Source organism: Lipomyces chichibuensis (assembly GCF_038497645.1).
Source record: "Lipomyces chichibuensis strain CBS 12929 unplaced genomic scaffold V1513scaffold_15, whole genome shotgun sequence".
In the NCBI taxonomy this organism is placed as follows: Eukaryota; Fungi; Ascomycota; class Lipomycetes; order Lipomycetales; family Lipomycetaceae; genus Lipomyces; species Lipomyces chichibuensis.
Window position 1 is genome coordinate 66,813 of NW_027117467.1, and position 25,310 is coordinate 92,122.

The 25,310-nt window shown below is 45.3% G+C and overlaps 10 protein-coding genes and 1 non-coding gene across 11 annotated transcripts; 6 read left to right on the plus strand and 5 right to left on the minus strand.

Moving 5' to 3' along the window:
• Positions 1 to 800: 800 nt before the first annotated feature.
• Positions 801 to 1,519, plus strand: V1513DRAFT_444495 (60S ribosomal protein uL24). Its single transcript, XM_066897969.1, has 3 exons — positions 801 to 917; positions 1,000 to 1,112; positions 1,189 to 1,519. The coding sequence occupies exons 1-3, from the start codon at positions 902 to 904 to the stop codon at positions 1,438 to 1,440; spliced, it is 381 nt and encodes a 126-aa protein (XP_066753589.1). The 5' UTR covers positions 801 to 901; the 3' UTR covers positions 1,441 to 1,519.
• Positions 1,520 to 1,995: 476 nt separating this feature from the next.
• On the plus strand, positions 1,996 to 3,070 carry V1513DRAFT_59750 (uncharacterized protein). The gene has a single exon (XM_066900561.1). It carries the CDS (start codon positions 2,133 to 2,135, stop codon positions 2,874 to 2,876), a length of 744 nt encoding a protein of 247 aa, XP_066753590.1. The 5' UTR covers positions 1,996 to 2,132; the 3' UTR covers positions 2,877 to 3,070.
• A 114-nt stretch (positions 3,071 to 3,184) lies between these two features.
• V1513DRAFT_458477 (lariat debranching enzyme, C-terminal domain-containing protein) lies at positions 3,185 to 4,938 on the minus strand (the record flags this gene model as incomplete). The annotated part of the gene is made up of 3 exons (XM_066899698.1): positions 3,185 to 3,270; positions 3,326 to 4,739; positions 4,798 to 4,938. The coding sequence occupies 3 exons, from the start codon at positions 4,936 to 4,938 to the stop codon at positions 3,185 to 3,187; spliced, it is 1,641 nt and encodes a 546-aa protein (XP_066753591.1).
• Positions 4,939 to 4,950: 12 nt separating this feature from the next.
• Positions 4,951 to 6,301, plus strand: V1513DRAFT_444501 (chorismate mutase). Its single transcript, XM_066897970.1, has 3 exons — positions 4,951 to 5,517; positions 5,572 to 5,835; positions 5,894 to 6,301. The coding sequence occupies exons 1-3, from the start codon at positions 5,310 to 5,312 to the stop codon at positions 6,193 to 6,195; spliced, it is 774 nt and encodes a 257-aa protein (XP_066753592.1). The 5' UTR covers positions 4,951 to 5,309; the 3' UTR covers positions 6,196 to 6,301.
• Positions 6,302 to 6,340: 39 nt separating this feature from the next.
• V1513DRAFT_59890 (ZPR1 zinc-finger domain-containing protein) lies at positions 6,341 to 8,212 on the minus strand. The gene is made up of 3 exons (XM_066900563.1): positions 6,969 to 8,212; positions 6,587 to 6,916; positions 6,341 to 6,524 (listed from the first exon to the last, which is right to left on the minus strand). The coding sequence occupies exons 1-3, from the start codon at positions 8,019 to 8,021 to the stop codon at positions 6,486 to 6,488; spliced, it is 1,422 nt and encodes a 473-aa protein (XP_066753593.1). The 5' UTR covers positions 8,022 to 8,212; the 3' UTR covers positions 6,341 to 6,485.
• Positions 8,213 to 9,596: 1,384 nt separating this feature from the next.
• V1513DRAFT_t53 lies at positions 9,597 to 9,670 on the plus strand. The gene has a single exon. It is a non-coding gene; the product is annotated as a tRNA-Ile (tRNA).
• A 346-nt stretch (positions 9,671 to 10,016) lies between these two features.
• Positions 10,017 to 11,903, plus strand: V1513DRAFT_444510 (uncharacterized protein). Its single transcript, XM_066897971.1, has 2 exons — positions 10,017 to 10,187; positions 10,242 to 11,903. The coding sequence occupies exons 1-2, from the start codon at positions 10,151 to 10,153 to the stop codon at positions 11,732 to 11,734; spliced, it is 1,530 nt and encodes a 509-aa protein (XP_066753594.1). The 5' UTR covers positions 10,017 to 10,150; the 3' UTR covers positions 11,735 to 11,903.
• V1513DRAFT_399656 (uncharacterized protein) lies at positions 11,758 to 14,847 on the minus strand. The gene is made up of 2 exons (XM_066895459.1): positions 13,759 to 14,847; positions 11,758 to 13,699 (listed from the first exon to the last, which is right to left on the minus strand). Exons 1-2 carry the CDS (start codon positions 14,623 to 14,625, stop codon positions 12,098 to 12,100), a joined length of 2,469 nt encoding a protein of 822 aa, XP_066753595.1. The 5' UTR covers positions 14,626 to 14,847; the 3' UTR covers positions 11,758 to 12,097.
• A 969-nt stretch (positions 14,848 to 15,816) lies between these two features.
• On the minus strand, positions 15,817 to 17,600 carry V1513DRAFT_444515 (S-adenosyl-L-methionine-dependent methyltransferase). Its single transcript, XM_066897972.1, has 2 exons — positions 17,316 to 17,600; positions 15,817 to 17,267 (listed from the first exon to the last, which is right to left on the minus strand). Exons 1-2 carry the CDS (start codon positions 17,451 to 17,453, stop codon positions 16,053 to 16,055), a joined length of 1,353 nt encoding a protein of 450 aa, XP_066753596.1. The 5' UTR covers positions 17,454 to 17,600; the 3' UTR covers positions 15,817 to 16,052.
• On the plus strand, positions 17,565 to 24,184 carry V1513DRAFT_464324 (sister chromatid cohesion C-terminus-domain-containing protein). The gene is made up of 15 exons (XM_066899994.1): positions 17,565 to 18,024; positions 18,089 to 18,284; positions 18,352 to 18,482; positions 18,555 to 19,624; positions 19,677 to 19,764; positions 19,820 to 20,067; positions 20,129 to 20,614; positions 20,664 to 21,028; positions 21,088 to 21,568; positions 21,622 to 21,903; positions 21,954 to 22,196; positions 22,249 to 22,594; positions 22,652 to 22,889; positions 22,940 to 23,075; positions 23,129 to 24,184. Exons 1-15 carry the CDS (start codon positions 17,916 to 17,918, stop codon positions 23,930 to 23,932), a joined length of 5,223 nt encoding a protein of 1,740 aa, XP_066753597.1. The 5' UTR covers positions 17,565 to 17,915; the 3' UTR covers positions 23,933 to 24,184.
• On the minus strand, positions 23,916 to 25,168 carry V1513DRAFT_444522 (uncharacterized protein). Its single transcript, XM_066897973.1, has 2 exons — positions 24,829 to 25,168; positions 23,916 to 24,776 (listed from the first exon to the last, which is right to left on the minus strand). The coding sequence occupies exons 1-2, from the start codon at positions 25,090 to 25,092 to the stop codon at positions 24,312 to 24,314; spliced, it is 729 nt and encodes a 242-aa protein (XP_066753598.1). The 5' UTR covers positions 25,093 to 25,168; the 3' UTR covers positions 23,916 to 24,311.
• Between the last annotated feature and the right edge of the window lie 142 nt (positions 25,169 to 25,310).

Sequence of the window (25,310 nt, forward strand, 5' to 3'; positions counted from 1 at the left end):
TTGTCTTCTTGTCTTCTTGTCTTCTTGTCTTCTTGTCTTCTTGTCTTCTTGTCTTCTTGTCTTCTTGTCTTCTTGTCTTCTTGTCTTCTTGTCTTCTTGTCTTCAACACAGAGGTAAGGCGCCTACAGGCAGAGTCACTTCTACAGTGTAAAATCGTGCGGCACTAATCTCAGCCTGGCCTGGATGGCGGGACGCTGGTATTGAAGACGCCGACCAAATCGGACAACTATTGCTATAACTGGCAAATGTCTGTATACGAAGGCTTAGTCATTCTTGCAGCTTAAATCCCCAGTGAATTCGTTTCTCTGAGGTTGATTATGTAATACTGTGTCGAATATCGAATATCGGCACGAAATGTCGAATATTCGATTCGACGGTCGAAGATTGCTTCGAATAATATTCGATATCGGTATTCGACGTCGGGGGATTGGCCGATATCGTATCCGACGCCGATAATCGGTCGAATAATATTCGGCAAGTCGAATATTGTCTACAGCCCTATCAGTATATATGACTATCATCGATCCGATAGTATTCGTAGTCAAATGTATACTCGCGCATCTCTTGCCGCGACTTCATTGTTTGGTAGGGGTGCCGGTCGACAACCATATTTGCCAAGTAGCTAACAAACTCACAAATCCGAACCGCAGCCTTTGAAGCCAAATTTAAGGTTTTGCGGAGTACCCTAATGATGAGCATTAGGGCTTCGCAGAAGAATGGTGGGGTTGCGTGACTGCTAATTTATGGTTCGTTCAACCAATACATCACCACCTACAACAAAGAAGGCACATTGCGAAGCTATAGAGGAGAGGTCAAAACTTAGACGAGTAATAGATGATATACGATTTGGTAGCCAATTGATATTCGGTTTGGTCGCCAATTACACAAGCGCACAGTCACAATGAAGATCTCCAAAGGTGTGAAAGAATTTAATATATTATGAATGGATTCACGAACCGTTTCAATATTCAAGGATACTGTTGCTAATGAAGATATTAGATGTCTCTTCCTCCCGTAGCAAGTCGCGCAAAGCGCACTTTGCCGCTCCCTCCTCGGTTAAACGAGTTATAATGTCTGCCCCTCTATCAAAGGAGCTTCGAGAGAAGTACAAGGTTCGTGATGTCGCCGAGACTATTCTGGAGCTCGTATATTTAGACATGATACACGTATTGACATAAATTGTATTAGGTCCGATCTGTCCCAATTCGCAAGGATGATGAAATCTCTGTTGTTCGGGGCTCATACAAGGGCAAAGAAGGAAAGGTTACTCAGGTTTATCGTTTGAAGTACATCATTCAGGTCGAGAAGTTGACCAAGGACAAGGTTGATGGATCTTCAGTTCCTGTCTCTGTCCACCCATCGAAGGTCGTTATCACTAAGTTAAAGCTTGACAAGGACAGAGAAGATCTTTTGGCTAGAAAGGCGGTAAAATCAGCATAGATGTACAGCGTATTTAAGCAAATGAAGGACTTTTTCGGATGTAATAAAATAAAAATAGCCAGTTTATTGGGATCATTGCAGCGGATATGTTTTCATTCGTTACTCTTATACCGCTATGATGAATAGTCCACTGCAATGACCGCTAGTCGGAGTATAACTCTGACCTATGATTCGCGGTTGTCATCCACGAGTTATGAGACACGGCGGACTGCAGTCAAATGCGACAAAGATTGGGAATTTATCTCCACGCGCACGTCGTTATCAGGTGTGATTATATGGTGCTCGAAGTAATTCGAACTCCAGAAGTGGTAAACGACTCCCAAAAATTAATTATGATTGGCGTTGATTTCGACGTTGATATTTACTTGCGGCAGAATTCTCCTCACGTTTTTCCCATGGAGATAGAATTTTGGACGCGAGCAAACATGTAGAACATTGCGACTGTAGTTAATTAACTTGAAATTTGTGTTGCTATTTTATTTATGGGCACTGTTGATAAGACGCATGCCGTAGTTCTGAAGTTGTGTGGCGTTAAATGATCTGTCTCGCAACAAAGTTTGCTTCCTGTAGATGCCGCGTGAGCTCTTCCTACCACTCACTGACCCCAATGGGCATGTCATTGCTGCTAGCATATGCATTGCTTTGTTTCGTATTCAATCGAATATTTCATGATCATATGAGCAACATCGGGGATGTCAGTATCTGATACCACTACTATTTTGCATCTGCAAACATCGGCACACTCGATTATTAGACAATCGCCAGCAATTGCCTCCCATCTCTACGGCACTTTTCGTGAGATAGCTAATGCAAAATTCATAAGTCTTCCAAGTCAATTAGCGCGTTCGGCATGTGCAGCATGTAATACAGTCTGGATTCCCGGCTACAATCTGCAAGTTTTGTTGCACACTTCTCATGCCAAGAAAACAGCATCGCTAGCTAAGCGCAAGGATAAGCGGCAGAGACAAACGGATAAAATCGTGAGAAAGCATGTCGAGCAAGAGAATACGAATGCTGATTTGAAGAAATTTGCCAACAGTGGTGTATTGCCGAAGAAAGAAACCGTTATAGATTGCAAGAACCAGATACATCACAAGAAGGGCCTTTGTTATATTTGTTTAACCTGCGGCTATATGACAAGGTTCTCGATCCATGGTATCAATGTAGTTTCACAGAGTAAGAATATCGTGCCGACTGCGATCGAGACTCCGACATCGACACCACAAAGAGCAGGTGGAAACTTTGGTATAAAAACACCAGTCCAAGACTCACCGAGCTCCACTAAATTATCAACTAGTGCGTCTAGCAGAAAGAGACAGAAAATGAGAAAGCAGAATTCCTTGCAACAGATGTTAGCTAAGGCCAAGGCGGAAAAATCGGAAAAAAATCCGAGTGGGCTGAAATTAATGGATATTATGAAATCAGCTAACAAATAAAGGTTAAATGAAGCTGTTATGTACTTTGTACATGCATATGGTTAGGGAGGCTATTAGTTCTAAAATATAGCTAAATTTGTATTTTCAATGCCATATGACACCTAGATAGTGAACCGTGACAAAGCACCTGTATTACGTTCTGCTTTGTGTAGATCATAAAAAGTAAAAGATATGTATACATATAAGTTACACTATTGTACATAGATAGTTCACGACACAGTTATTTGCATATTATGATTGAGATCATAATACAAAGCGTGAAATGATCGCAATGAGATACTATTCCCCGCATAATCCGTCGGTGGTCTCTATTGACCGTGACCTCTCCATATTCGGTTTGGAATTCCCAGTAAATCACAAAAATCTTGCGTTTGTGCGTTGTTATATTCAATGGCTATTTACGGCAAGAATTAGTTTATTATCTCTACTAATAGTGCAGTTATACATACGCTGAAATTTCGCAGTACGCATGGAAGAATCATCACTTTGGCTGAATGGAGCAGTATGGACAAAATTACTTGGTATTTCCAGCTTGCCTACCTCCACTATGTTCTTCTGTACCCACTCGCGAGCTTTACGAATGCTCTCTTCCAATACTTCCTGCTCTGTAGCGGTGGCAAATAACTTTGGTTGACGTTCATCTAGACTCATGTAAGGTTCCGTGGCTTTGGTAATAGCAAGCCATTCAGGATCGTAGCATAGTTGATGGGCTGTTCCAATACGCTCCTGCGTTGGCACTTGAATAACTTGTAAAAATTCCCGCCTTGGAAGGCACTTATCGAGGGCCAGAAACCGAGTTTCAGTAAAGCCACTATCTCGCTTTGTAATTTCCGTATGCCTTGTGGCAGCCTCATCCTCGATTGGCACCAGCCGCGCTGATGTTGTCAGATCTGAAATAGCATTTGCGCGTTCCTCTGGCAAAGCCTCAATCTGGCGAACCAACGATGTTGTGAGAACTTGACCGGGAACTTCGATTGCAAGATTGTGCTGGTCGCCATCACTCTCTTCTACCAAGCTCTTATCGTCTGTGGAAGGACATCTACTGGCTTCTTCCCCACTGAAAATGTCGATTTCGATTTCATCCTCGTTGGCATAAGTATTTGGGACCGCACCGTCCGCTGTTGTTGGCATCACATCATCAATGCCGATCCTGACTCCACGTGCATTTTCAGCTGACCCTTCCTTTGGCATGATTGTGGTAGAGATTTGGCGAACACATTCTGTCATCGGATTCGCTTGACCTGTGCGCACAATAGTAGATTCGCCCGTCTGTTTGTGCTTAACAATAGCTGCATACTTCACGTGCAGATGCGCGCTCAGCCAACAACGCGGTCGTATTCGACCTAGCAGGCTCATCGCCGGAGGAGAACCTAATGCCTTATTATCAATATCTGATTTCAAGAATTTCTTCTTGGTCAATAGCTCGTTTAATCGTCCAAAATGCTCGACTCCCGCAGGCCAGTCGTGAGAAACCATGATCTCAACTTGCTCAGATACTTGATAGAGCTTCAGTACGTCATATTGTCGAACGTGGTATATGGATCTCTTTGTGCCTTCTGTATAGGGCACTCTCTCAAAGTGACCTTTATAGTAGTCCCCTTCTTTCCATATGCCAGACAGCCCGCCAATTCGAACTCCACCAAAATTCAGTATATTCCCAGCTCCTACGTAGTAAATATTGGGAGCCACCCAACCGCCGTAATATAGCTCCCATAAATAATTGCTAGCCTCGTGGTTTCCTCCAATAAATAGTGTTAGTATTGGGGCCACCGTTTTGCCTGAATAGTATGCATGAAAATCGCCAAGCCGGTGGTACTTCGCGGGGACTGCCATACAATTAAGATCCCTCCAGTTTCTAGCCGCCTGTAAACAACGTAAGAAATCTGTGATGATAGCAAGATTCAATGACAATAATTCATACCTGGAAGTCTCCTCCAATAATCAGTAGATCAATCGGCACACTCAGTTTCTGTAGCGACTTGTAAATTTTGTCGAGTTCGCCATGGCAACAGCCCTCGAACGCGATATTGACCATACTCTTGAGAGTCGGACCGCTGAACATATACTGGGGTCTGTACACTTGTTCGCTGTTCCATCCAAAAAGGCAATAGTCGTTGATGACCATCGGGTTTTAGCTGCCTTGCATTAATCGCGCCGCATTTACAATCGCGCGGCTCCACGGGAACGAACATCAAGCCTCACCCTGCTCATAATTTGTCGTCAGAAATCTGTGATTGTTCCGCATGCATTTCATGTCTCGGAAGCATCAGCATTAGTTACTGCCGAGCTACGCATATCCGCCGGTGAACATCTAAGCCATCCAGTTTCATACTAGATAATCCTCGCAGTGCACTACAGCCTCTCTACATCGGGGCTTGGACTCATTGTGGCACATATCTGAGCATATATTGCATCCTGTATTCAGCAAAGAAAATGGATTTCTTGAGACCAGATACAGTAATGGATCTTAGCAACATCAGGGCGGCATTGATCAGAATGGAGGATACGATTGTATTCAACTTAATCGAACGAGCCAAGTTTCCACGACAGCCCTCGAGTTACCAAAAAGGCGGCATAGCCATCCCGGACTTCGATGGATCATTCGTGGACTGGATTCTTCGAGAAGAAGAAATTGTTCATGGTTAGTTGCGATTTGTTGACACTGCACCAATTGCACTTGTTAATGGTCCGATAGCAAAGCTGCGACGTTATCAATCTCCGGACGAGATTCCATTTTTCCCTGATGACCTGCCAGAGCCTATATTGCCACCAATTTCCTACCCACCGGTCTTGTACCCTCATCCCAACAAAGTGAATGTGAATGACCACATAAAAGACTTTTACGTGAACGATATCGTGCCATCAATATGTCAAGATGGCGAACAGGAAGAGAATCTCGGAAGCAGCTCCTTGTGCGACGTGGAGTGCCTACGGTCACTTTCTCGGAGAATACACTTCGGTATGTAGAGACAATGAACCGGGGTTATCAGAGGAAATTCTAACACCTGACAACACAGGCCGTTTCGTGGCAGAATCGAAGTTCCTTACGGAGCGTGAGACGATGACGGCCATGATCAAGGCGAAGGACATGGCGGGCCTCGGCGCGGCAATTACCAATAGTGCAGTTGAAAAGCAGGTTCTCGCACGTCTGAAAAAGAAAGCAGAAACATACGGCATTGATCCAAATTTGAAGTCCAGTCCAAACGACAAAAAGGTTGATGCAGACGCCGTAGTTGCGATGTATGAGAATTGGGTCATCCCGTTAACTAAGGAGGTTGAGGTAGAATATTTATTGCATAGATTACACGAGGAAGTCTAGACCAGGTCAGGGAGACCAAGGGGCGAATGCATAGAGCTACAGCCAAAAAAGCATTAATTACGCATATGATCACATAACTAGCTACCTAATATCACTTCCGTAAGCCATGGAGATTTTCAACTAAAATCTGGCGAGCTTCCCATTAATTGAAAATCAATACACAAAGTATTCGCCCAAGTCTTCAGCATGAAAACAAAATTTATTTGTGAAACCCTGTATACTTCGACTGATTTTCCTCCTGGCGCTATATACAGCATCCACTCCAAATAAGTATTAACAGCCATTACTCTCTAAACATTAATTTCGTTAAGACCAAGATCCTCGTTTTGCTATTCAAATAATGTTAACTCTAATCATCCTTTGAATCTTCGCACACAAATAGAACACTCACCTCTTCAGTTCTATCAATTTCCTCGATCGTCATATTAGGATCGGGGTCAGGCGCGTACACATTTTGTAAGTAACTCGCTGCCAACGGATCATCCAAGATGAGAGTGAACGCGCGCTTGCCCTCAATTGCATCCTGAAGACCTCGCAAAAAAGTGCTCCACCGTTCAATACGTTCCGGATCCATACTATCAGACGTCTCACTGAAAACTCTGGTGTCAAGCTGTTCGAAAACTTCTCGTAAAAGGCCCTCAACAGTAGTGAATCTTCCACCCAAAGTACCCGCTGTAAGGTCCAAGTTCAGTTCAGGGATAGTGAGAGCGCATGTCTCGCTCTGAATGGTCAGTTAGCCATATCACAATCTCCAATTCACTGTTGATTAATACCTTTAAGATATCTCTAGCCATATCTTCGGGATCGTCAACCCTCAGAGTAATTCTCTTTCCCTTGGGCGGGATCTCTCCACCTGTCTTAACCTCATTACTTTTGTAGCCGCAGTTATCGCACACTGTGCTCATAATGACAACTTCCTTAAAATGTGGAATATCAACCAACTTCATATGGGTATCACATCGTCGCAAACAACTGGGGCACGTAGCATGGAAAGTATGGATTTCGTCATTAGAGATCGGGAGTGTTTGCTGACGATCAGCTCCTTGCTGGCCTTCTTGTTCACCATCTTGGGTTTCTTCGTCGGCGTTGACAAGACCCAATGCTTCGTTCTGCGGAAGTGTTCTAAAGTACTCAGTCTTCGACCACTTCTCGTGAGACTCGCCGGGCGACAGCTCAATCCAACTATTTCCAGCAGGATCGTCGACTACGACTTGAAATGGGAACACCTTCCCGTCAATCATTTCCTTCACCTTGGCCAGAACCGCTTCGATCTTTTGGAATGCTTCAGGTTCGCTATACTTTCGAACAGGCTGACTTTGAGATAAATCTTCCACGACTTCTGTCAGTAGACCTTCGATCGTAGTAAGTTGTCCCCGCTGGTGTGGGATTTCCAAAGAAATCGAGGGGAAGGCGCAATCACATGATTCCGACTTTACGATCTGTCTATTAAGATCTTCTTTCGACTGGACCAAAAATCTATACCGTGATCCCTTCTCTTGAATTTCACTGGCCGGCTGAATTTCTGAGTTGCGGAATCCACAATGAGGGCAGGAAAATGACATCAGTACGATTTCTCTGAAGTATGGGATACTTGTGAGCAGCAACCTCGTGGTACCGTTTTCGCGGCAATTCATGCACAAAGACTCGATTTCTTGGACTATTTGTGACTCCTCGGTTGCGTGAGTATCTGAAACGCCTTGCTCATCGTTGGTAGCCTCGGGGGCACTAGCAATGGCTTCAACTGTCGAGCCGAGAGGTTGGAAAAGATTGGAGTTGTCGGCGTCTGGAAGTAACGGCATGCTGATCGTTGACTCTAACAGGTGCATGTACAATATCGAAATAGTTGTATACTAATGTGACTCCTCTGAGAAGCCAGAAGAAGCTGGGATATTGCAAAGGTATAAAGGTGAATTAGTTTCTGCTCTGTAAATATGGCCAACGGAAATTTGTTACCCTTATCCCAAGAGTGCCAAAAGCCGCTCGGGAAGGCGAGATTATTGGGAGTCCTATAAGCCCCTCATTTTCGCCATATCCTGAGTTGATTGATCCAGACGCATAACATGTCTGCGTGAAAAAGATTTCTATTAAGGAAAGTATCTTTAAACGGCAACATACCGCCAAGGCATACCAAAAGAATTACCACATCTCGAGATCTATTACTAAAATAAGCTATTGCAATACTCCAGCGGAAAACAAAGAACAAAGAACAAAGGAACTAATACGGAACAGACAATGGACAAAATGGGGAGGAAATTGACAACGTGATAGAATATGACGACGGCATCAAGGCGCCATGCCACGGGCAACGGTACGGCAGCCAGAATGATTTGGTCGAGACACCACTTTGAGACGTAGGATGTTTTCTGCTTCCTGTGACATATGGAAGATCAAATAAGAGACTCTGATTCATGCGAGCAATGGTAACTTGAACCAACATCAGTCTAGGTGCGCAGCGAGTCTGCATTGTGTCCCACTTATATACCCCGAGCCTGGTGGCCCTGGAACGAAAAGGAGAGATATATACACAAACACACTCGAAGGTGAAAGTAAAGGAGAAAAATTCGCACGCTTGACTAGTCTGCGTCTCACTACTACAGCCCTAATTTGCCATCATATCCGATGGGGCCGTCATTTTGTTGACTTGACTATGCCTCAGCTCGGATGTTTTAGGCTCGAGCTATCTTGTCTTTAAATGATCCTGAACCTGTTTAAAATGCTTCGTGAGTTATATAAAGAGTACAAGAGGGCATGCTCGTATTACAGAGCTGTACTCAAATTCTTTGGCATATTCGCCTGACGAAGAACATGCAAGATTTAGGAAATTAAGCTCAAGCGAGACCCAATGTTTTGACACATTTGGCAAGCGGGAGATAGCAGTTTGTGCTTGTAGTCTTGTCGACGAGGAATAGGGATTGAAAGGATCGTTCAAAATGAAGACCCAGACGATTTGAAGAGTTTCGGAGCAGAAGCTAGAAAGGGAACTGATAAGAGCCATATTGCCATAATGCAAGAAGACTGACACCAGCGCACAAAAAGGAAGCTTTAGGGTTCAATGATTTAGTGTTCGATAGACACTGAAGTGGCCAGGCCAAAGTACGCCTGGCGACCTAAGTGGAACCTTTGGGAAGAAACCATGGAACCACGACACTGCCTGCACGCATGGCGGAGGCAGCGAAGAAAGCCGCACAGATGAGTGGTGATCCATCCAGCGCAACGGCGGCTGAGTCAACCTTTGGGAGAGTTAACAAAAGGATCGAACAGATCAAAGCAAAGTAAGGAACACTCAAAGACCAAGCACCCGACACTTAAAAGCAGGAACTAACACCAAAAAGCGGGACAGCTGTCCCCCGGGTCCCGATACTTGGTATAAGTAGCGGATTTTGGTCGACTCCATCGTGATTGGTCTTATGGCCCAGTTGGTTAAGGCATCGTGCTAATAACGCGAGGATCCGCGGTTCGATCCCGCGTAAGACCAGCTCCAATCAGTCTCCTTTTATTTTTGCTGTCCGAAACCCGTCGCTTCCTTTTGCTTTTTGCTGTACTGTGCTATTATTGATTTCTCTTGTCCATTGATATAAGTTTGGTTGCATAAGTTGTTGAGCAGGCATCGCTGGAGTTCGACCAAGCGGCTTGGTTGAAAACTGGTAGAGAGCGCGTTGGATTTACGCTAGGTGGATGGTTTCAACATCGGTAATGCAGATATATAGAACTGAATAACTAACCTCAACTGTTCATTTCATGTTATTTCTGTCTCAGTGTAATAGGAGCTGAGCGAATCCCTAAATTGTCATTTAGAATCACGTGACAAACATAAACTGACCCAAACTCTCGGGTCTGTGCATCTTTACGAATCATCGCGAGTGTAAACTACTCAGGGGCCATGTGTTAGGACACGCAGCCTCCAACAATCCAATTCGTTCCGCAGTAACAAAATTCCTGATCATCTAGTGCTTTAATGAAGATAGCATTTATTCACCCGGACTTAGGAATAGGTATGCTATCAAATTTTTTTAGTTATTGCTGTGGTTCTAACGAGTGACCGTTAGGCGGAGCAGAGCGTCTTGTGGTCGATGCAGCAGTAGGTCTGCAATCATTAGGCCACATCGTCACCGTCTACACGTCACGCTGCGATCGGAAACACTGTTTTGAAGAAGTACGTGATGGAACACTCAACGTCGTCGTCAAAGGTGACACAATATTCCCGCGAACAATCTTTGGCCGCTTCGCGATCATGTGCGCCATATTGCGGCAACTACATCTAACATTATTTCTTCTCCAACACGAAAACACCACGTACGATGCCATTTTTGTTGATCAGTTGTCGTTCTGCATTCCACTTTTGAGAATTGGATTAGATAGACGGAAACCGGGGCCCAATTGTGAAAGTAATTCGGCATATAGTAGGCGGTCGGCATCAGAGCGGCGGAAACGCAAAGCGCGGATATTATTTTATTGCCATTTTCCCGACAAGCTGCTGGCTACTCGAAAATCGCTCATAAAGAGACTCTATCGTATACCGTTCGACACTATTGAGGCATATAGTACCTCGCGTGCCGACATACTCATGGTCAATTCTCGTTTTACTCAACGTATATTCCGCCAGGAATTTCCGAGTATTAATCGGACCCCAGGAGTAGTGTATCCATGTGTATCTGAATCACAAGATAAAAATGAGCAAGTGGTCAGGTTAGTCCGAGATTCAGGGAAGAGCACGGTCTTGTCAGTCAACAGATTCGAGAGAAAGAAGGGTATTGCCCTGGGCATAAGCGCATATGCGGCTTTGAGAGAAACACCAGGATTTGCGAAGACAGCGTTGTTGATAGTTGGAGGTTACGATAGCGCGGTCAAAGAAAACATTGAATATCTATCAGAACTGCAAGGATTATGTGACATGCTGGGTATGGAGCACAAAACGATATGGGACATCGAGAAGAACACTACATTATTCAGCGCTGCACTGTCATCATCATCGGTTCTATTTTGTCCATCTGTCTCAAGCCCGGTACGGAATGCACTTCTATCCACGTGTTGTGCTCTCACGTACACACCTACCAACGAGCATTTTGGCATTGTCCCGCTGGAGGCAATGCTCATGAGCGTACCAGTAATTGCAACGTCAACCGGGGGACCCCTTGAGACGGTGGACGATGGCGTGACTGGCTGGCTACGCACGCCGGATGTAAGTGCTTGGACTCCAGTTCTTAAGCACGTCCTCTTCGAGGCAACAGATGCCGAGCTGAAAGCGATGGGTAAACGCTGTCGCGAGACGGTTCTTAAAAAATTCTCGCGAACAGAAATGGCAACGTCGTTCCAACGTGCCTTCCTTTCCGCATCCGAGTTTTCCTCAGATCAAGACAACCACGCCGATCAGCAACCGGCTTTCCTGCGAACTCCAAAACCACGAGATGCGGCTTGGATCGCATTTTTGGGATGGGCTACTTACTATTGCAAGTACGGATTAGAATTCACGGTGCCCAGTTTTTCTGAGGTGATAGTGGGAGCGTGTATTGTTCTTGTTGTATACTATGCATTTTTCTGAAAATGTAACTGGCACGATATTTGTACGTCGTGATGTATTAACTAGTCGCTAGAATCTAGGACGAGATGTTGGACTTCATTAGGTACTGAATATCAAGGAAATCAAGGAATCAAGGAAATCAAGGGAAGTAGAAACAATAAAACAAAATTTGTGCGCCTGCACCAAGGACACCATCCATATAAAGTAAATACAAAATTGAGAAGCCATCTACAACTAATCCGTACTTATGACATCGTTGCTCGTAAAAGCAAGAGATGGTGATATCCCAGAAACGCCATACAATAATTAAATAATAATAGTACACCCAAACTCAATCTTACATAAAATCTCATACAATCAAGAAGGACGCAAATAGCAAATGGTTCATGCAGAGACGGGTTCATCAGCCCCATCATCCATTCCGTGCTCGTCCATGATTAACTCGCCAATGGCTGGCAGTGAACTATCTGGACCATCTTCTTCCAACAATAACTCTTCGAATTTTATACCAATGCTATCCGCTGAGTCTTTGCCTATTCGATAGAAGTATCGCTTTAGAGTGTTTATACCTCTGAGATAGCCCATGTCTGGCTGGTCTGGATATTTTGGAGGACAACTTGCATTGTTGAGTGAAGTTTCCTCTGCTGCAACACATTGAGCGAAATCAATTATGCGCAGATTTATCTTGGAGTTTTCATCGCCGGCATCGTACATTAACAATAAACTGGAGCCGTAAAGTCTGTATCCGACCAGCCTTTTGATAATCTTCTCGATTTCACTGAGCTTGCGTAGAATTCTTGGGATGTATCGTAATAGTGCATTGTCCGAACGACCTCCTGCCAAAAACAGTCGCAAACAATCTCGAAACTCAGCACCAGCACGTAATTTGCGGCCGAAGTATTTATCCTGATAGATATATTGCTGTTCTTTAACATCCCAAACTTGCATTCCGCAAATTCGAACGCCCAATTTGCGACTTGAAGTTGTAGCGCATTTCTTGGCCTGAGACGCTTGCTTCGCCGGCGTGGCATCTATTCCATATTGGCGAGTACCCATCTTTAAGTCAAGGACACATGGACGTTTCATGCCGCTAGTAAGATCTTCTAATAGTAAGAACCTCTCCGTGCGAGTGCACTTAGACTTATGGCGTGCCGGAGGAATCATCTTAACTTTCGGAGACTTGAGTGCGTGGCTACCAGATTCAGCTGCGGTCGCACCCAATTTGAGTGCCGAGAAGTCCCCTGTGGATGAGGATCGATTCTTATGTGGGCTCTCTAGCTCAGGAATTTCCTGTATATCATCGATCGGGAACAATATGTCATCCTCCTTAGTGGGACCAGCACTGGGGGAAGCTTCGGCGCTGACCTCACCATCACTGACCGCCGTGTTTGGTACGAATGGCTTTCTGGAGGCAACGCTAGCCGCTGACGGTAAGTCGGTCGTGCTCATATGCCGCCGGGAACCCAACAGCCCCTTCTCAGATGATGCCCGCCGATGCGGTGAATGTACTATAACCGTCGCGAGAGCTTCCACCATGACTTGTTCCTGTAGCTTGTGATTTATCTGGGTAGCACCCCACGATGGAAAACGCTGTCGCATGGCAGAATCTCCAGTGCCAGTATGACTGTGACTGTTGTCGGCGTGATATGAATCATGAACGGGATCCTGGGACGGAGCCGAGGATGAATACTTTTTAATGATTGATTCGGGAATGATATGTCGGTTGTCATCGAGCACTACTTCCGGTAACCTTGACAGAGAGCGCAGACCAATACCGTTCGTGGAGCGATGTCGAGCCTTGACCTCTTCCTCATCGGACAAATCCACTGTGTGTCGTACATTCAAAACACCAATGTATTTTGGCATAAACTTGAGAAGGTCGCTGTGGTTTTGCTCGACAGCCTCATACCATAGATTCTCTCGCTTTGCCAATGCCTTGCACACAGCCTTGTGTGAAAATCTGAACAGCGCATGATGACCTCCTACCTACAATTACAAACAGTTAGCACAAGCTGCTTCGCAAGAATGCCTCCAGCGTTACTAACTTGATGCTTATACGGTAAAAGCTCTATCGCAATTGGCGGTTTTTCATCTTCTTCTGACAGTTGTTCGTCGTCGCTGTCATCATTGACTCTGTGCTGCTGATGTACAATATATGTAGCAGACGCAACATCGTCATTGTCACCATTCTTCTCGTTCAACTTTTGGTCATATGCACCAACGCTATGCCGCCAAGGCGCGCGCGATGCTCCATTCCCTTCCTTGTCGATTGGCTCCGTAGCTTGTGGTTCATCTGCCTTGAACAGACCTAGCAGCTTAGACGCCTTCCGAGATCGAGCGCGGCTAGCAGCCGCAGCATCGGCAGCAGCCTGAGCGTACGCCACTCTAGGAGACACGTCCTTCTCCTGCGCTAGATCGACAATCTGTTCTTCTGGGAAAATACCTGAGACGTTGACATCATTGTCCCCAGTGGGTGCCAACATCGGACTCTCGATCGGAGAGATGTACGGGATCTCGTTCGCAAGAGTCATTGGCGGTAGCGAGAAAGCACCCATGGGCGTGCGTACAGTAGCATAGGCGTTCGGAGATATATATGTTGAATCTGAAGGCTTCGTCTTTGCGACCGCAGGAGATGTGAGCAGACTCGAATCTGTCGCCGTCTCCGACACTGCCAGGTCAGACACCGGACTGGCGGTTTGATCTCGCGCATGGTCCAGCGAATCCATCCCACCAACGAAACTATGCTGAAGAGTGTCCTTTGGAAGCTGAAAATCAACACCTGGTAGATCCGGCAGTTCTGCATTCATGTTGAGGAGCTGGGATACATTCGTGGGAGCAATAGTAGTGGTGGTGGTGCTTGTGCTGTCGCAGGATCGAGTTCGTGGTAATTGTCCATGCCGAAGATAGGACATACTACCAGCTGGAAGGATGAAATAGGCAAGAAAGGCGATATGCGCAGTCACCGCAAAAGAGAGGTCGAGTACGCAGTATGGTCGAAGTTTCGGGAGAGTAATGGCGGTAATATGGGCGATTGGGGGAGGGCTGCACGACGAGCGAAGGAAACCCCAAACACATGAATACTAAGATTAACTACCAGCCAGCCATAGCACGTGGCTGTGCGAGTGACACAATATTTGCACTGCCACAGTCATTGCACCAATGGTGAGCGGCTGCCTGCCCAGCCGCTCGCCGCACATCCTCACCAATACACGCAGTAATAATGCCTCGCATACTCAGTCTCCAGCGACCCCCTCCCTACTCGCCGACTGAGCTCGCTCCTCCAGGCCGGTTCTCAACGAATTAGTCATTCTTGCGCCTTTTCCATACCGTAGCCTACAGCACAATTGAATGTCTAAACTTCGTCCAGATCCGACTTTCAATGCTAATCCAATGACAAAATCCAGGGGTCCGTCAGACTGAGTGAGGCTCATGTTGGGCGCTAACATAGTGCTTAAGCGTCAAAGCGAGATGTGTTTAAGCCACAAGACTAACTCAGAATTAGAGTTTAACGGTTGGGAATATAATCTAACCCGAATGCCGTTTTTGCAACATGTGAATAAGGCAAATGCATCCAAGTCCACAAGAAGCTTTACAGTTTCGTCGGAACTTTCGCAATGAGTCCTGACGCGGAAGTCTATCGATTTGCATCGAGAACTGAACTTTTCGCGACATAACTGTATGTGCTTACTTTTGCTACTGCAGTAGGCGAACGAGAGATCTGCCAAATCCACGTCCTAGTGCGATGATATGCTGACGCATGGTATAAGGGTAATATTTCGTTTCAGATTAGCAAGCCAAACGATAGCGCATCTGCAATTCAAACTTCTTAACAATGGGGTACATCCGAAACTAGCTTTTTTCTAAATGCGAGAAATAGGTTGAGGGAATCGACTTCATGAGGTTGGCGTGGGATTGAACTTCATTCCTCCCAGCGTTAAGCTCACCCAACAATTCTCTTCACGCCGTCAGTGTTCCCGGAGGATTTCCCTACGCCCTTGTCTAAATGGATGTTCCTTTCTATAGATTCTCGTATAGAATCTCGTTAGGAGGTCTATATATATGCGAGCACAGCTACTGAGGCTTGTCTCCATACTATCCTGTCTATCTGGTCTTGCCAGGTGGCATGCAGGGCGGGACCATCATATCTCGGCATTTTGTTAGTAATGTTCAAAATCCGGGGTTTGGTGGCCGACTAATACAAGTGAAATGAGAAGTCATTTCCTGAATCAGAGGATGGGGCACGGACACCATTACTACTCAGATCCAAGAGATATTGCTCCGGATCTAAAAGTTCTGCCGCATTACGACGAGATCCTTCTGCGCCTTCCAATCTAACAGTTCACATTTTTTTGACCAAGAAGTCACCACAAATATGCATGACACCAGGAGCAAAACTTTTGATTTTCTCGATGTGTGTCGGCATTACACACGAACCCGGATTAAACTCAGAAATTAGGTGCAATAACTTAAGCCCTGTGTTTCGAGACCATCTGTCAATATCGGAGTGAGCCACGTTTGAATGAACATGTAGTGCGACATTATCTTCGGATGAAAGCACAGCAAGCTCAGTAGCGATCGGCCAGCTTTGTTCGCTAGACGGCAATAAACCCATGTTGATGTGACTTATATTGTACTTTAAGTCATGTGCCTCTTCCGCAGTCCGAATTCTCGATATCGCATACCGATTATCCTCTAGAAAAACCACTAGTTTGGGAGCGGAATCCTTCTTACTTTCTATTACCCAATCTTCATCATGTTGGACCAATTGTGCATTCCATTTGTTTGCTTTCGCACCGCGAAGAAGGCCCTCCACACTCCAGGGGTTGATTTCCCAGCAAAGCACCAAATCGGCGCCGCACTTCGCGTACGAGAATGCAAAATAACCGATTCCGGCATATAAATCCACTACCGTCTTACTCTCGACATTCTCGAATTGCAACACCCGAGCTTTTTCCTTAATATTTCCTCGACTAAACATAGTATACCGTGGAGCCCAAGTCTGACAAATGTTATTCTGACGAGTAGCGGCCCACAGTTCTCTCGCAATATGTTCCCGAGATGGTGCCAGAATACTAGCATGACTCACATCGAGCCCGAAGTCTCCGTAGAGGCAGACCAAATGCGTAGGTTTCCTCATCGCGTTATCGTCGTCGTCTGGGATAGGAGCATTTTGGGCGATGTGAGTGACTTTCAGCCTGTCCACCAGAAGCTGGTAAAATTTATTCGCAAAAGCTAAGTCATCTTGGGCTAGTGATTGCCATTCCGGGATGCTTTCAAACGAGCTGGATGATAGGAGCAGAAATTGGCCATAGATATAGTATCGTTGCGGTAGCCTTTTTATTATCTGATCAAGTCGCTCGGTTGACAAACTTGGGATTATCAATGACTCAAGTACACTTCGTACCGCAGATTTCAAGTTTGATGATGGTCGAACATCCAATACGGTCTTATGTTTGTCATCTGGGACCACCATTATCTCCAGTGACGGTTTAAGATCGACCAGCTCAGGAAACTCAGTTATCGCAATTGTCTTTAGATCCACATAGTCACCAGTCTATAATATAAATTAGTAAATAATAAATATCGTATACATTCGAAATACCTTATTGGTAAATATTAGAAAGCCATTGCCATCTTTCTCAATGCCCCGTAGTTTATCAAAGTGGCCGCTCTTCTCCAAGGCCGTCTTGCAAGCTTTGACTTGTCGCCGGTCAAGAGTTTGGATTGCCACCACAGGCATTGAACTCTGCCTGATTCCTAGATATCTTCGATTGGTCGTTAAGGAGAGCAAAGAATCACATAAAATAATCTTGGGAGCCTCAAAGCTAGCGAGGAAAACAATAACTGGCAAATCCTTCGATAAATACCAGCAGTCCAGTTAGTTACTCGAAAGTTTTGAATACTGGTGCGGCGTATGCGGCGGACGGCAAAAACAACCCGCAACTCGGCCTCACGCGTCGAGGTCAACGAGCCACACGACTACGCGCTGGGCCACTTCGACATCCCATGACACGAACCGCCGCTAGACCTTCCATCAGCAACTACAACAACCGCCGCAGGCGAAATATTGTCGCTAGAGCCTGAGTCAGATTGCTGGCAAAATTCTTGAAAGAATTTCAATTTGTACTTGGTTTGATTATAGCAAGGCTAGCGACTCTTGCCCATCCTTACTTGCTCTCGTAGGGACCAAGGTACTTCGACAATGACACAGGAGAACCGATCGAATTCCGGAACGCGGATACCGGTTCCCGTGACGTTAAATAACGCGTTGCAATATACCGCGTTCACGTCCGTGACGCCTGCTGGCTCAGGTGTGTATTTACTATTATGGAGCTGAGATTCTATGCGTATTGGGGTAGTTAATCAGCGACGTAGTCCCGTCTCTGGCAAACGTACCGGAGATCATAGCACAAACATCGATATTTCAGCTTCCAGAGCAACAACAAATTCAGTCACGTCAAACATTCGATCTATTAAATACAGCGCCACAGAGTGAACAGCACGCAGCCCTCGTTGAGAGTCACTTACATAGCCTGCGAGGCTACCTCAACACACCAGATATGCGGTCACTGTATGATATTGCCGTCGTCATTGACGGGAGAGAGAGTATTGCGAATAGATCGCTAATGATCTTTTAGCAATTTCGAGGTTCCTGCTGCTTTTAATTCGCTGCCCACAATCCACGTGCCGATTCCCGCTCATGTCCAGTCCTTCGGTCTCGGAAAGTTTTCAGAGCGTTTAGTTATTGACTCGGATGTTTCATTTCAGTGTAAGTTGTAGCATATTTATTTAATTGGTTTTAAAATCTTTCTGGATGCAGGAAATTAAATATTGTTCACAGATTCTTTCGAAAGTCGTGAACCACCGCCGTTACGAAGCGGATCAGATCATCCTGACATTCCGTTAGTAAATATTCTGAGGACAGTACAAGACGCACCGTCGTTTCAAGTCCCTAAAGTCAAACCAATCTCGACTCAAGAACCTGAAGCAGTTGCTCATTATGACGAATTAGCAATATTATCTCCGCAGGAAACACAGGAAACACTCCAGGGAGTCAACGGCAAAGCACAAAATCTGCAGCATCAAAATAAGCGGCAGAAAAAGGAGAGACCGGAAAAGTTCGTGGCGGCCACGCAAGCGACTCACGCACCTCAAGCTCAAACTCCTATGGGCATTTTACCCACGTCACTGACAGAAGTCAATAATGATGCGGGTCGACCGCAAGATCAGCATCTCAGCCCAATGCCACAGAAATTGATTCTGGATTCTGCTCAGCAGCCGAAGATTCTGAACGCGGATATCGGCATCCAGCCTCCACAGACTCCCAGCTATGTACTGTCAGATATGTCATTTGCTAAACCATGTCCATCCTCTGCTACATCACACAGTAGTGCATCACCTGCTGTTGAATCAAAGTCAGTATCAATGAAACGAAAGTATCCAGATGATACCAAGCAGGCGATAACAACCATTGACGATGAGTTGACTTCGAAGGCACATACGGTACTTGATGCGCTCCAGTCCTTAATCGACACGATTTTCGAGGCCGATGATAATACTGAGAGGGATACATCTGGCGTTCAGCGCGGATTATCGACATTATGGGTCCTTGGCGGACCTGAAACCGAGCCGCTTCTTGCCAACGATGCAGAAATCCGGTTGGAAGGAGGTTTGCGGCGAGCGATATCTAGCAAAATTTACCATGACGTGCCTTTGGACGACATATTACGACTTCAGAAGATATGCATGCGGTCAATTAGAAATGCTAGTCAGATAGCATGGAAAGGGAAGAAAGGATTGGAAGACTGTCAAGATGAGGAGGTCTTCGCGGCGATCATTTCAACGGACAATGCGCTAAAGGCTTGCAAGACGATTACCAGAACAATGCTTGGTGATCGCGAAGAAAAACAGGTTTGCCTTCAATGCGGACTCCTTAGCTTAACGTGTCTGATAGTCCCGATAGATATGCTCAGAGGATATCATGAAGGAGATAGTTGATTTTATCAGCAATCTCCTTGAAGGCCTCTTTATTCCTCTTATCCCTGCGCTTAGTAAGTCGCATATGAGCTGAGGTGGGAAATACTGGGACACTGACTCTCGTACTAGCTGAAATGGATCAGCTGATGCCGTACAAGAAACTGGTTGTCGGCATTGCTCAAGAAACCATTAGGGTCCTCAATTTGTTGTATCAACTCCTAGCCGTCCAAGATCTAAGCGAAAACGTCATCACTCGCCTAGAATTCTTCTCAATTAATATTATCTTTGCAGAGAACGCCACGAAGGAGAAAGACTCATACCTTGGGACTTCTAGCATTGAGAATTTGCGACTCGCGACCATGGATATACTAGCTCAGGTACGTTATACGCATTCTGGTGGTCGTGGCCTAAGGCATGACGTTAATAAGGTTAACTCAGGTGTTCGCGTCATATCCCAGTCAGCGGACATTCGTTCTCGGCGAGATTCTCAGTAGTTTAGAAAAATTGCCCGTTAGTAGATTAACAGCACGCCAATACCGGCTCGTCGGTGGTGGGAATATACAGCTTGTCACTGCCTTGATTCTTCGTCTGATTCAAACTGCGGGCTCAATAGATAGCAGAAGCTTACGATTAAGCGGCTCTAATAATTTCAACCTCGAAACTATGACTGCGGAGGAGAAGGAAGTTGAGGTTAAGGATAGAGATGAATTTATGCAAACTTGTCAAAAGTGCACCGTGGAAGCCGTAAAGAGTTCTACAGATGTCGTCAATTTTCTCGTAGAGCGAGCTATGAAATCTACCAAGTCAGGAGATGCTCCTTACCGTGTGTTGCTGGATTTGTTCACGGAAGATTTTATCACAGTCTTGGAATACCCTGAGTGGCCTGGTGCCGAATTGTTGTTGCGGTGCTTGACAATGCATATGGTAAGCTACAACTGCTGAGTCCGTAACAGAAATAGGCTGACTTTGTAAGATTGGATGTGCGAATGGTGAGACATACGGTTCACAGGTGAACTCGATGTCACTGGATCTTTTAGGTATTATCGGTGTTAAGCTGTTGTCGTTGCGAAACCATCCTACCACTATGCCAGACTTGACGTCTGTTTCATCCAAGACAGACGTCGAGAAAATTGATAGTATAGCGAGCTCGATTTTGCTCTACCTGCACAAGTCGCAGCTCGTCGACTCAACAGCGACAAGCTCGTACGGATACTTCTTCTCAACATGGGCGTCATTACTCGGCAGTTCCCTTGAAGGCGACTCTGCCGATGCTATTCTAGGGTCTGTCAGAAAGCTTATCAGGACTGTTAGCGATAATTCTTGGGCATCCAAAGAGGAGTGAGTAACATAGTTGGTCTTTCATGAAAGTGATTAGTGCTATTCTAATAGGTGTTTAGCTTCGCGGATGACTCGCCAGCGGCAATGAAGTCGAAATATGACCAGTATTTGAAACTTTTACCGCTGTGGAAGCTATACGATAGAGTTATGTCTGAAATCCTTCGCGCTCTTGACCACCCACGCATTGTGTCTCGAACAAAGGGCCTCCGGGTCCTTGGCTTGCTGCTCGCAAAAGACCCATCCATTCTTGGGAATGCCAATGTAATGGACTCGGTATCGAGTCGTCTAAGAGATAGCTCGCCGCAAGTCCGTGATGCGGCAGTCGACATTGTCGGAAAGTATATCCTCGTGAAGCCCGAAGTAACGAAGAAGCTCTATCCAATTTTGTGCGAACGGGCCGGTGACACTGGTACTGGGGTTCGGAGACGTGTGGTGAAGCTGCTAAAGGATGTCTATCTTGCGACTGAAGATGTGGAAATCAGAGCGCAAATAGGGGATAGGCTATTAAGACGGCTTGAAGACAGTGATCCCGGCGTTGTGGTGAGCAGAATAATTGATATATTGAGTGAAGTCGATAAACTGACAAGATGTAGGCTCTGGCTAAGAAAACGCTGGAAGAGTTATTATATGGGCCGACTTGTAGCTTACCGGAAGATGACGATTTAGGATTTAAAACAGAAATCAATACGAGAATTAACATTTTACTCCAAATCCGCAAGAGTGAATCGGGTGCCCGTTTAGTACAAATGCTGACGCTACATGTGTTTGAGGAGTCGGACGGAAGCGCACATACTGCACATCAAGCGCAAATGATCTCTAAAGCCATTGTCGAAAATTTGTTTGAAGCAGTTATTGACTGGACGGATACAAAAAAGGTAGGTCTCACAAGATAGCATCTCTAATGAACTTCCTGACTTTGAGGTAGACATCGCTTCAGAGTTTGTTCGGGCTCTTGTCAGTATTTGCAGTTGCTAGCAGGTCTCTTTTTGAAGCAGATCACCTTGTCGCATTACAAAGTTATTTGGATGATGCAAAAACGGATGCATGTACGTTTTATGTTTTGCTCATATTCCGGAATGTGTTACCAGGCGTCGGCTCTTTCCGCCCAAAATTTTTAGTAGAGGTTCAGCAATCACTTCTGAAGCGCCTAACTAAATTTACTTTGAAAGTAAGTGATTTGCTACTAGCAAGTTTCCACATCTCTTTCTCACAATTCCTAGGAGCTATCAGAGGCTGTCCCATGCCTAAGAGACATAAGCAATATGCTGAAGGATACTCGGCGGTTAGCGGTTACAACAGGATCTTGTCTTAAGTCCATCTACAAATTCAGGGACGTGCTTCTGAGAGGTCAACTTACCAATGCGGATCCGAGAGTTGTGCGGCTGTTACATTTGTTAGGGCATCTAGGACGTTACTGCAGTCTAGATTCCCACAAGGAGATTCTCGAGGAGCAAGAGCTAAAAGGCAGAGGTCGTACTCTCTCGGAAGCGATTATTCTTGCGTTGCAGGTATTCACTCGACCGAATGCAGCCGGTGGAATTCGCAGAACGGCAGTAAGAAACTTAGGTATGGTCACCGATATTCACTTCCGTATATGGTGGAAGTTGCTCACACAGTGATTAGGAATGATCGCTATCGCAAATCCTAGACTATTCTTAGAGCCATCGATTATCAAGATTCTTGATGCTGCCTTGGATAGTGGCGACATGGATCTCAAGGATACGGTGATAAAAATGTTTAACGAATTTCTCGCGTACGAGCAAGCTCGAGCTGATGATGCTGTCAAGAAGAGAGGTGGATCGGATGCGAAGGTTGACGTTGCAGTTTTGCAAGGAGAGGCCAAGAACTTCTCTGCTGATAGGTAAGTGCTAGGCTGCAGCACATCTTTTTATGGCTAACAATAAATAACAGCGTTTGCTCTTCCTTGATGCAATTATACCTTGATCGGATTTTGGCTATTGCATTAGCGTCTGAAGACGAGCGTGCATTTTCCGCTATTCTATTAGTGGAGAGGATAGTGAGACAAGGTTATGCGAATCCACGAAATGTAAGCAAGTTTACCGACAAGAATGTATTGATATTCTAATAGTGATTGATTAGTGTATACCTATCCTTGTTGCTCTAGAGACATCTAGCAGACCTGTTGTCAGATCCTTGGCGCTTGAGCTGCACCAAACCCTCCATGAGAAGCACGAATCTCTTATTGAAGGAGCGTATCTTGAGGGAGTCAAAACTGTACTTGATTACAATCGCCGAGCAATTGATCCGCGCCGAAATTCTACCAGACTCGACGAGAATCTGAAACCACTTTATTCAGTGATTAAATCAAGCCGCAACACAAGAAAGAAATTTATTGGTTCTGTGACCAAAGCCATGGATTTTGACGCTTCAAAGTTCGTCGAGGGACAACTCGATTCGACGATTAACCACCTCATTTACGTTTCTTACTGTGCACGAAATATTGCGTGCTTAGAATTCTCGACCTTTGAAGAACCCCATCATACAGTTTATGCGTTGGATCAAATCATAGGGAGTACGGGAATGTCGGTTCTATACATGATCACGGATTACCAGAACCAGCTTTCTCAGTTGAGTGGAACCGAAGCGACTTCGAAGATTCCTAGTCTACAGGGACTAACAGTATGTTGCGCGACTTTATACTCGATATGGCAACTACGACAGCATATTAAGAGGCTATACAATCTTTCCGAGCAAAATTGCCGAACGTATCAGCCATCGAAATCGGCTAAAGACACGCGACCAATATCGAAAATTTCTGGGTATGACGAGCATTTGCAGCTTGAAGATTTCTGTCTTCAAGAAGCATTTGACAACGATGACGAAAACCTTGCTATACTCGAACGAACTAAGTATATTCTAGCTGCATTAGATAACTCAATTTAGCCAATACGAAGGAGATGGGTAAATACGACGGCTTTGCTTGTTGCACTCAAAGGGCTTGAGGACATTGCGGGCATTGTATCATATGTTGTAGAATTTAGAGGTATACTTAGATGATGTTGCTAAATTAGCTATGGTATCTCTACTAGTTTCTTCTGTATTATTAGATTTCAGCTGCGTTTTGCTAAAGGCGATAAATATGGTGTACTATAAAGTCAAAGTTATTAATATAATAACAATGAGAATCGTCATGAATTAACAGAATCATAGCTATTTCATTGCCTTAAATACATAGTGCCTCCATACTGAAGTAGAGCACATTCGTGGTTTTTCCCAGCAACAACATTAAAAATCCCATTGAAACTAATAGGTTTCGAATTACTTAGTCGATAGCGGGCGCTAATGCCACGAGTGAGAACGACAAATACGACGGGGAAGGCGATGCAGCCTGTGCTTCGCGATCCATAAATCTCTTTACAAAGAGCACAGCGGCAGGTGAGAGTACGTCATCCTCCGGTGCCAATTTGGTTAATTCTATTGGACCTGCACGACGACCATCCAGTTCATATAATACATTTGATTTACTCTTTACGAATGAAACGAAATGAAGATTAACTTCTTCATTTGCGTCAGGTGCGGCAGTATCTCCATCGGAAGCCACTGTGACATGTGCAACTTCTAGTGCTTTCGAATTCTCAATGTAGTTGACTCGTTCTTTGGTAGTTAGCGGCGCGAGATCAGCCTTGAACTGGGCTAAGATTGAATCCGGTTTGACGTAATCGCATGCCGGACCATTTAGTGTCGAGTGCAGGACCGCGTACGTGCCACATGCGTTTTTAATAGTTTGCTATATGTTCGGTTAGTCATGACTCGTTAAGTCGCAATGGCGCCTGTCATACCTTCAGCCACATTACATCGTCTTCTGGAGATATCTCGTAGGAAGGCTGGTCCTTGTCTTGCTCTCGTCTATACTTCTCGTAGGCATCTGATACAGGAAATACAAACATCAAAGCAAGCGCTGGCCGAGGAATAAATGAGACAAGATCAGGATCGTCCAGAGAGTAGACGTCATAGAAGGATAGACTGTCAGATAGACCTAGCGACACTGCAAGCCGAGTGAGAACGTCCGGATTGGACTCTAATGGGACGAATGGGTTCACCATGATAACACAACCTCCAGATGTATGAGCAGTTAGCTAGATGTTGGTGCGAGGCAGGCAGTCTCGCAATGAAGTTGCGCATTGTGGAATAGGTAATGCCGATTGTTCGGTGCGGCGCGGTGCGGCTCATGCTAACGCACCCTTACTGGTGGTGGCTCCGGAACTAATATATCGTACGGATCTTGGATGGGCAACGAATACAATTTGCGTCGGGTAGATTG

What these genes read in the sequence shown, in the direction of transcription:
- V1513DRAFT_444501 (XM_066897970.1), top strand. Translation starts at nt 5,310, where the DNA reads ATGGATTTCTTGAGACCAGATACAGTAATGGATCTTAGCAACATCAGG. An exon ending in AGAAGAAGAAATTGTTCATG is followed by an intron (nt 5,518 to 5,571) that starts GTTAGTTGCGAT and finishes ATGGTCCGATAG; the next exon opens with CAAAGCTGCGACGTTATCAA. An exon ending in TTCTCGGAGAATACACTTCG is followed by an intron (nt 5,836 to 5,893) that starts GTATGTAGAGAC and finishes CTGACAACACAG; the next exon opens with GCCGTTTCGTGGCAGAATCG.
- V1513DRAFT_59750 (XM_066900561.1), top strand. Translation starts at nt 2,133, where the DNA reads ATGTCAGTATCTGATACCACTACTATTTTGCATCTGCAAACATCGGCA.
- V1513DRAFT_444522 (XM_066897973.1), bottom strand. Translation starts at nt 25,092, where the DNA reads ATGGTGAACCCATTCGTCCCATTAGAGTCCAATCCGGACGTTCTCACT. An exon ending in ACGATGTAATGTGGCTGAAG is followed by an intron (nt 24,777 to 24,828) that starts GTATGACAGGCG and finishes CCGAACATATAG; the next exon opens with CAAACTATTAAAAACGCATG.
- V1513DRAFT_464324 (XM_066899994.1), top strand. Translation starts at nt 17,916, where the DNA reads ATGACACAGGAGAACCGATCGAATTCCGGAACGCGGATACCGGTTCCC. An exon ending in GTGATCGCGAAGAAAAACAG is followed by an intron (nt 19,625 to 19,676) that starts GTTTGCCTTCAA and finishes TAGTCCCGATAG; the next exon opens with ATATGCTCAGAGGATATCAT. An exon ending in AAGAACTTCTCTGCTGATAG is followed by an intron (nt 22,890 to 22,939) that starts GTAAGTGCTAGG and finishes AATAAATAACAG; the next exon opens with CGTTTGCTCTTCCTTGATGC.
- V1513DRAFT_444515 (XM_066897972.1), bottom strand. Translation starts at nt 17,453, where the DNA reads ATGCCTGTGGTGGCAATCCAAACTCTTGACCGGCGACAAGTCAAAGCT. An exon ending in TTCTAATATTTACCAATAAG is followed by an intron (nt 17,268 to 17,315) that starts GTATTTCGAATG and finishes TTTATATTATAG; the next exon opens with ACTGGTGACTATGTGGATCT.
- V1513DRAFT_444510 (XM_066897971.1), top strand. Translation starts at nt 10,151, where the DNA reads ATGAAGATAGCATTTATTCACCCGGACTTAGGAATAG. An exon ending in TCACCCGGACTTAGGAATAG is followed by an intron (nt 10,188 to 10,241) that starts GTATGCTATCAA and finishes AGTGACCGTTAG; the next exon opens with GCGGAGCAGAGCGTCTTGTG.
- V1513DRAFT_399656 (XM_066895459.1), bottom strand. Translation starts at nt 14,625, where the DNA reads ATGTCCTATCTTCGGCATGGACAATTACCACGAACTCGATCCTGCGAC. An exon ending in TTTTACCGTATAAGCATCAA is followed by an intron (nt 13,700 to 13,758) that starts GTTAGTAACGCT and finishes TTGTAATTGTAG; the next exon opens with GTAGGAGGTCATCATGCGCT.
- V1513DRAFT_59890 (XM_066900563.1), bottom strand. Translation starts at nt 8,021, where the DNA reads ATGCACCTGTTAGAGTCAACGATCAGCATGCCGTTACTTCCAGACGCC. An exon ending in TGGCTAGAGATATCTTAAAG is followed by an intron (nt 6,917 to 6,968) that starts GTATTAATCAAC and finishes CTGACCATTCAG; the next exon opens with AGCGAGACATGCGCTCTCAC. An exon ending in AAATTGATAGAACTGAAGAG is followed by an intron (nt 6,525 to 6,586) that starts GTGAGTGTTCTA and finishes TTATTTGAATAG; the next exon opens with CAAAACGAGGATCTTGGTCT.
- V1513DRAFT_444495 (XM_066897969.1), top strand. An exon ending in AGCTTCGAGAGAAGTACAAG is followed by an intron (nt 1,113 to 1,188) that starts GTTCGTGATGTC and finishes AAATTGTATTAG; the next exon opens with GTCCGATCTGTCCCAATTCG.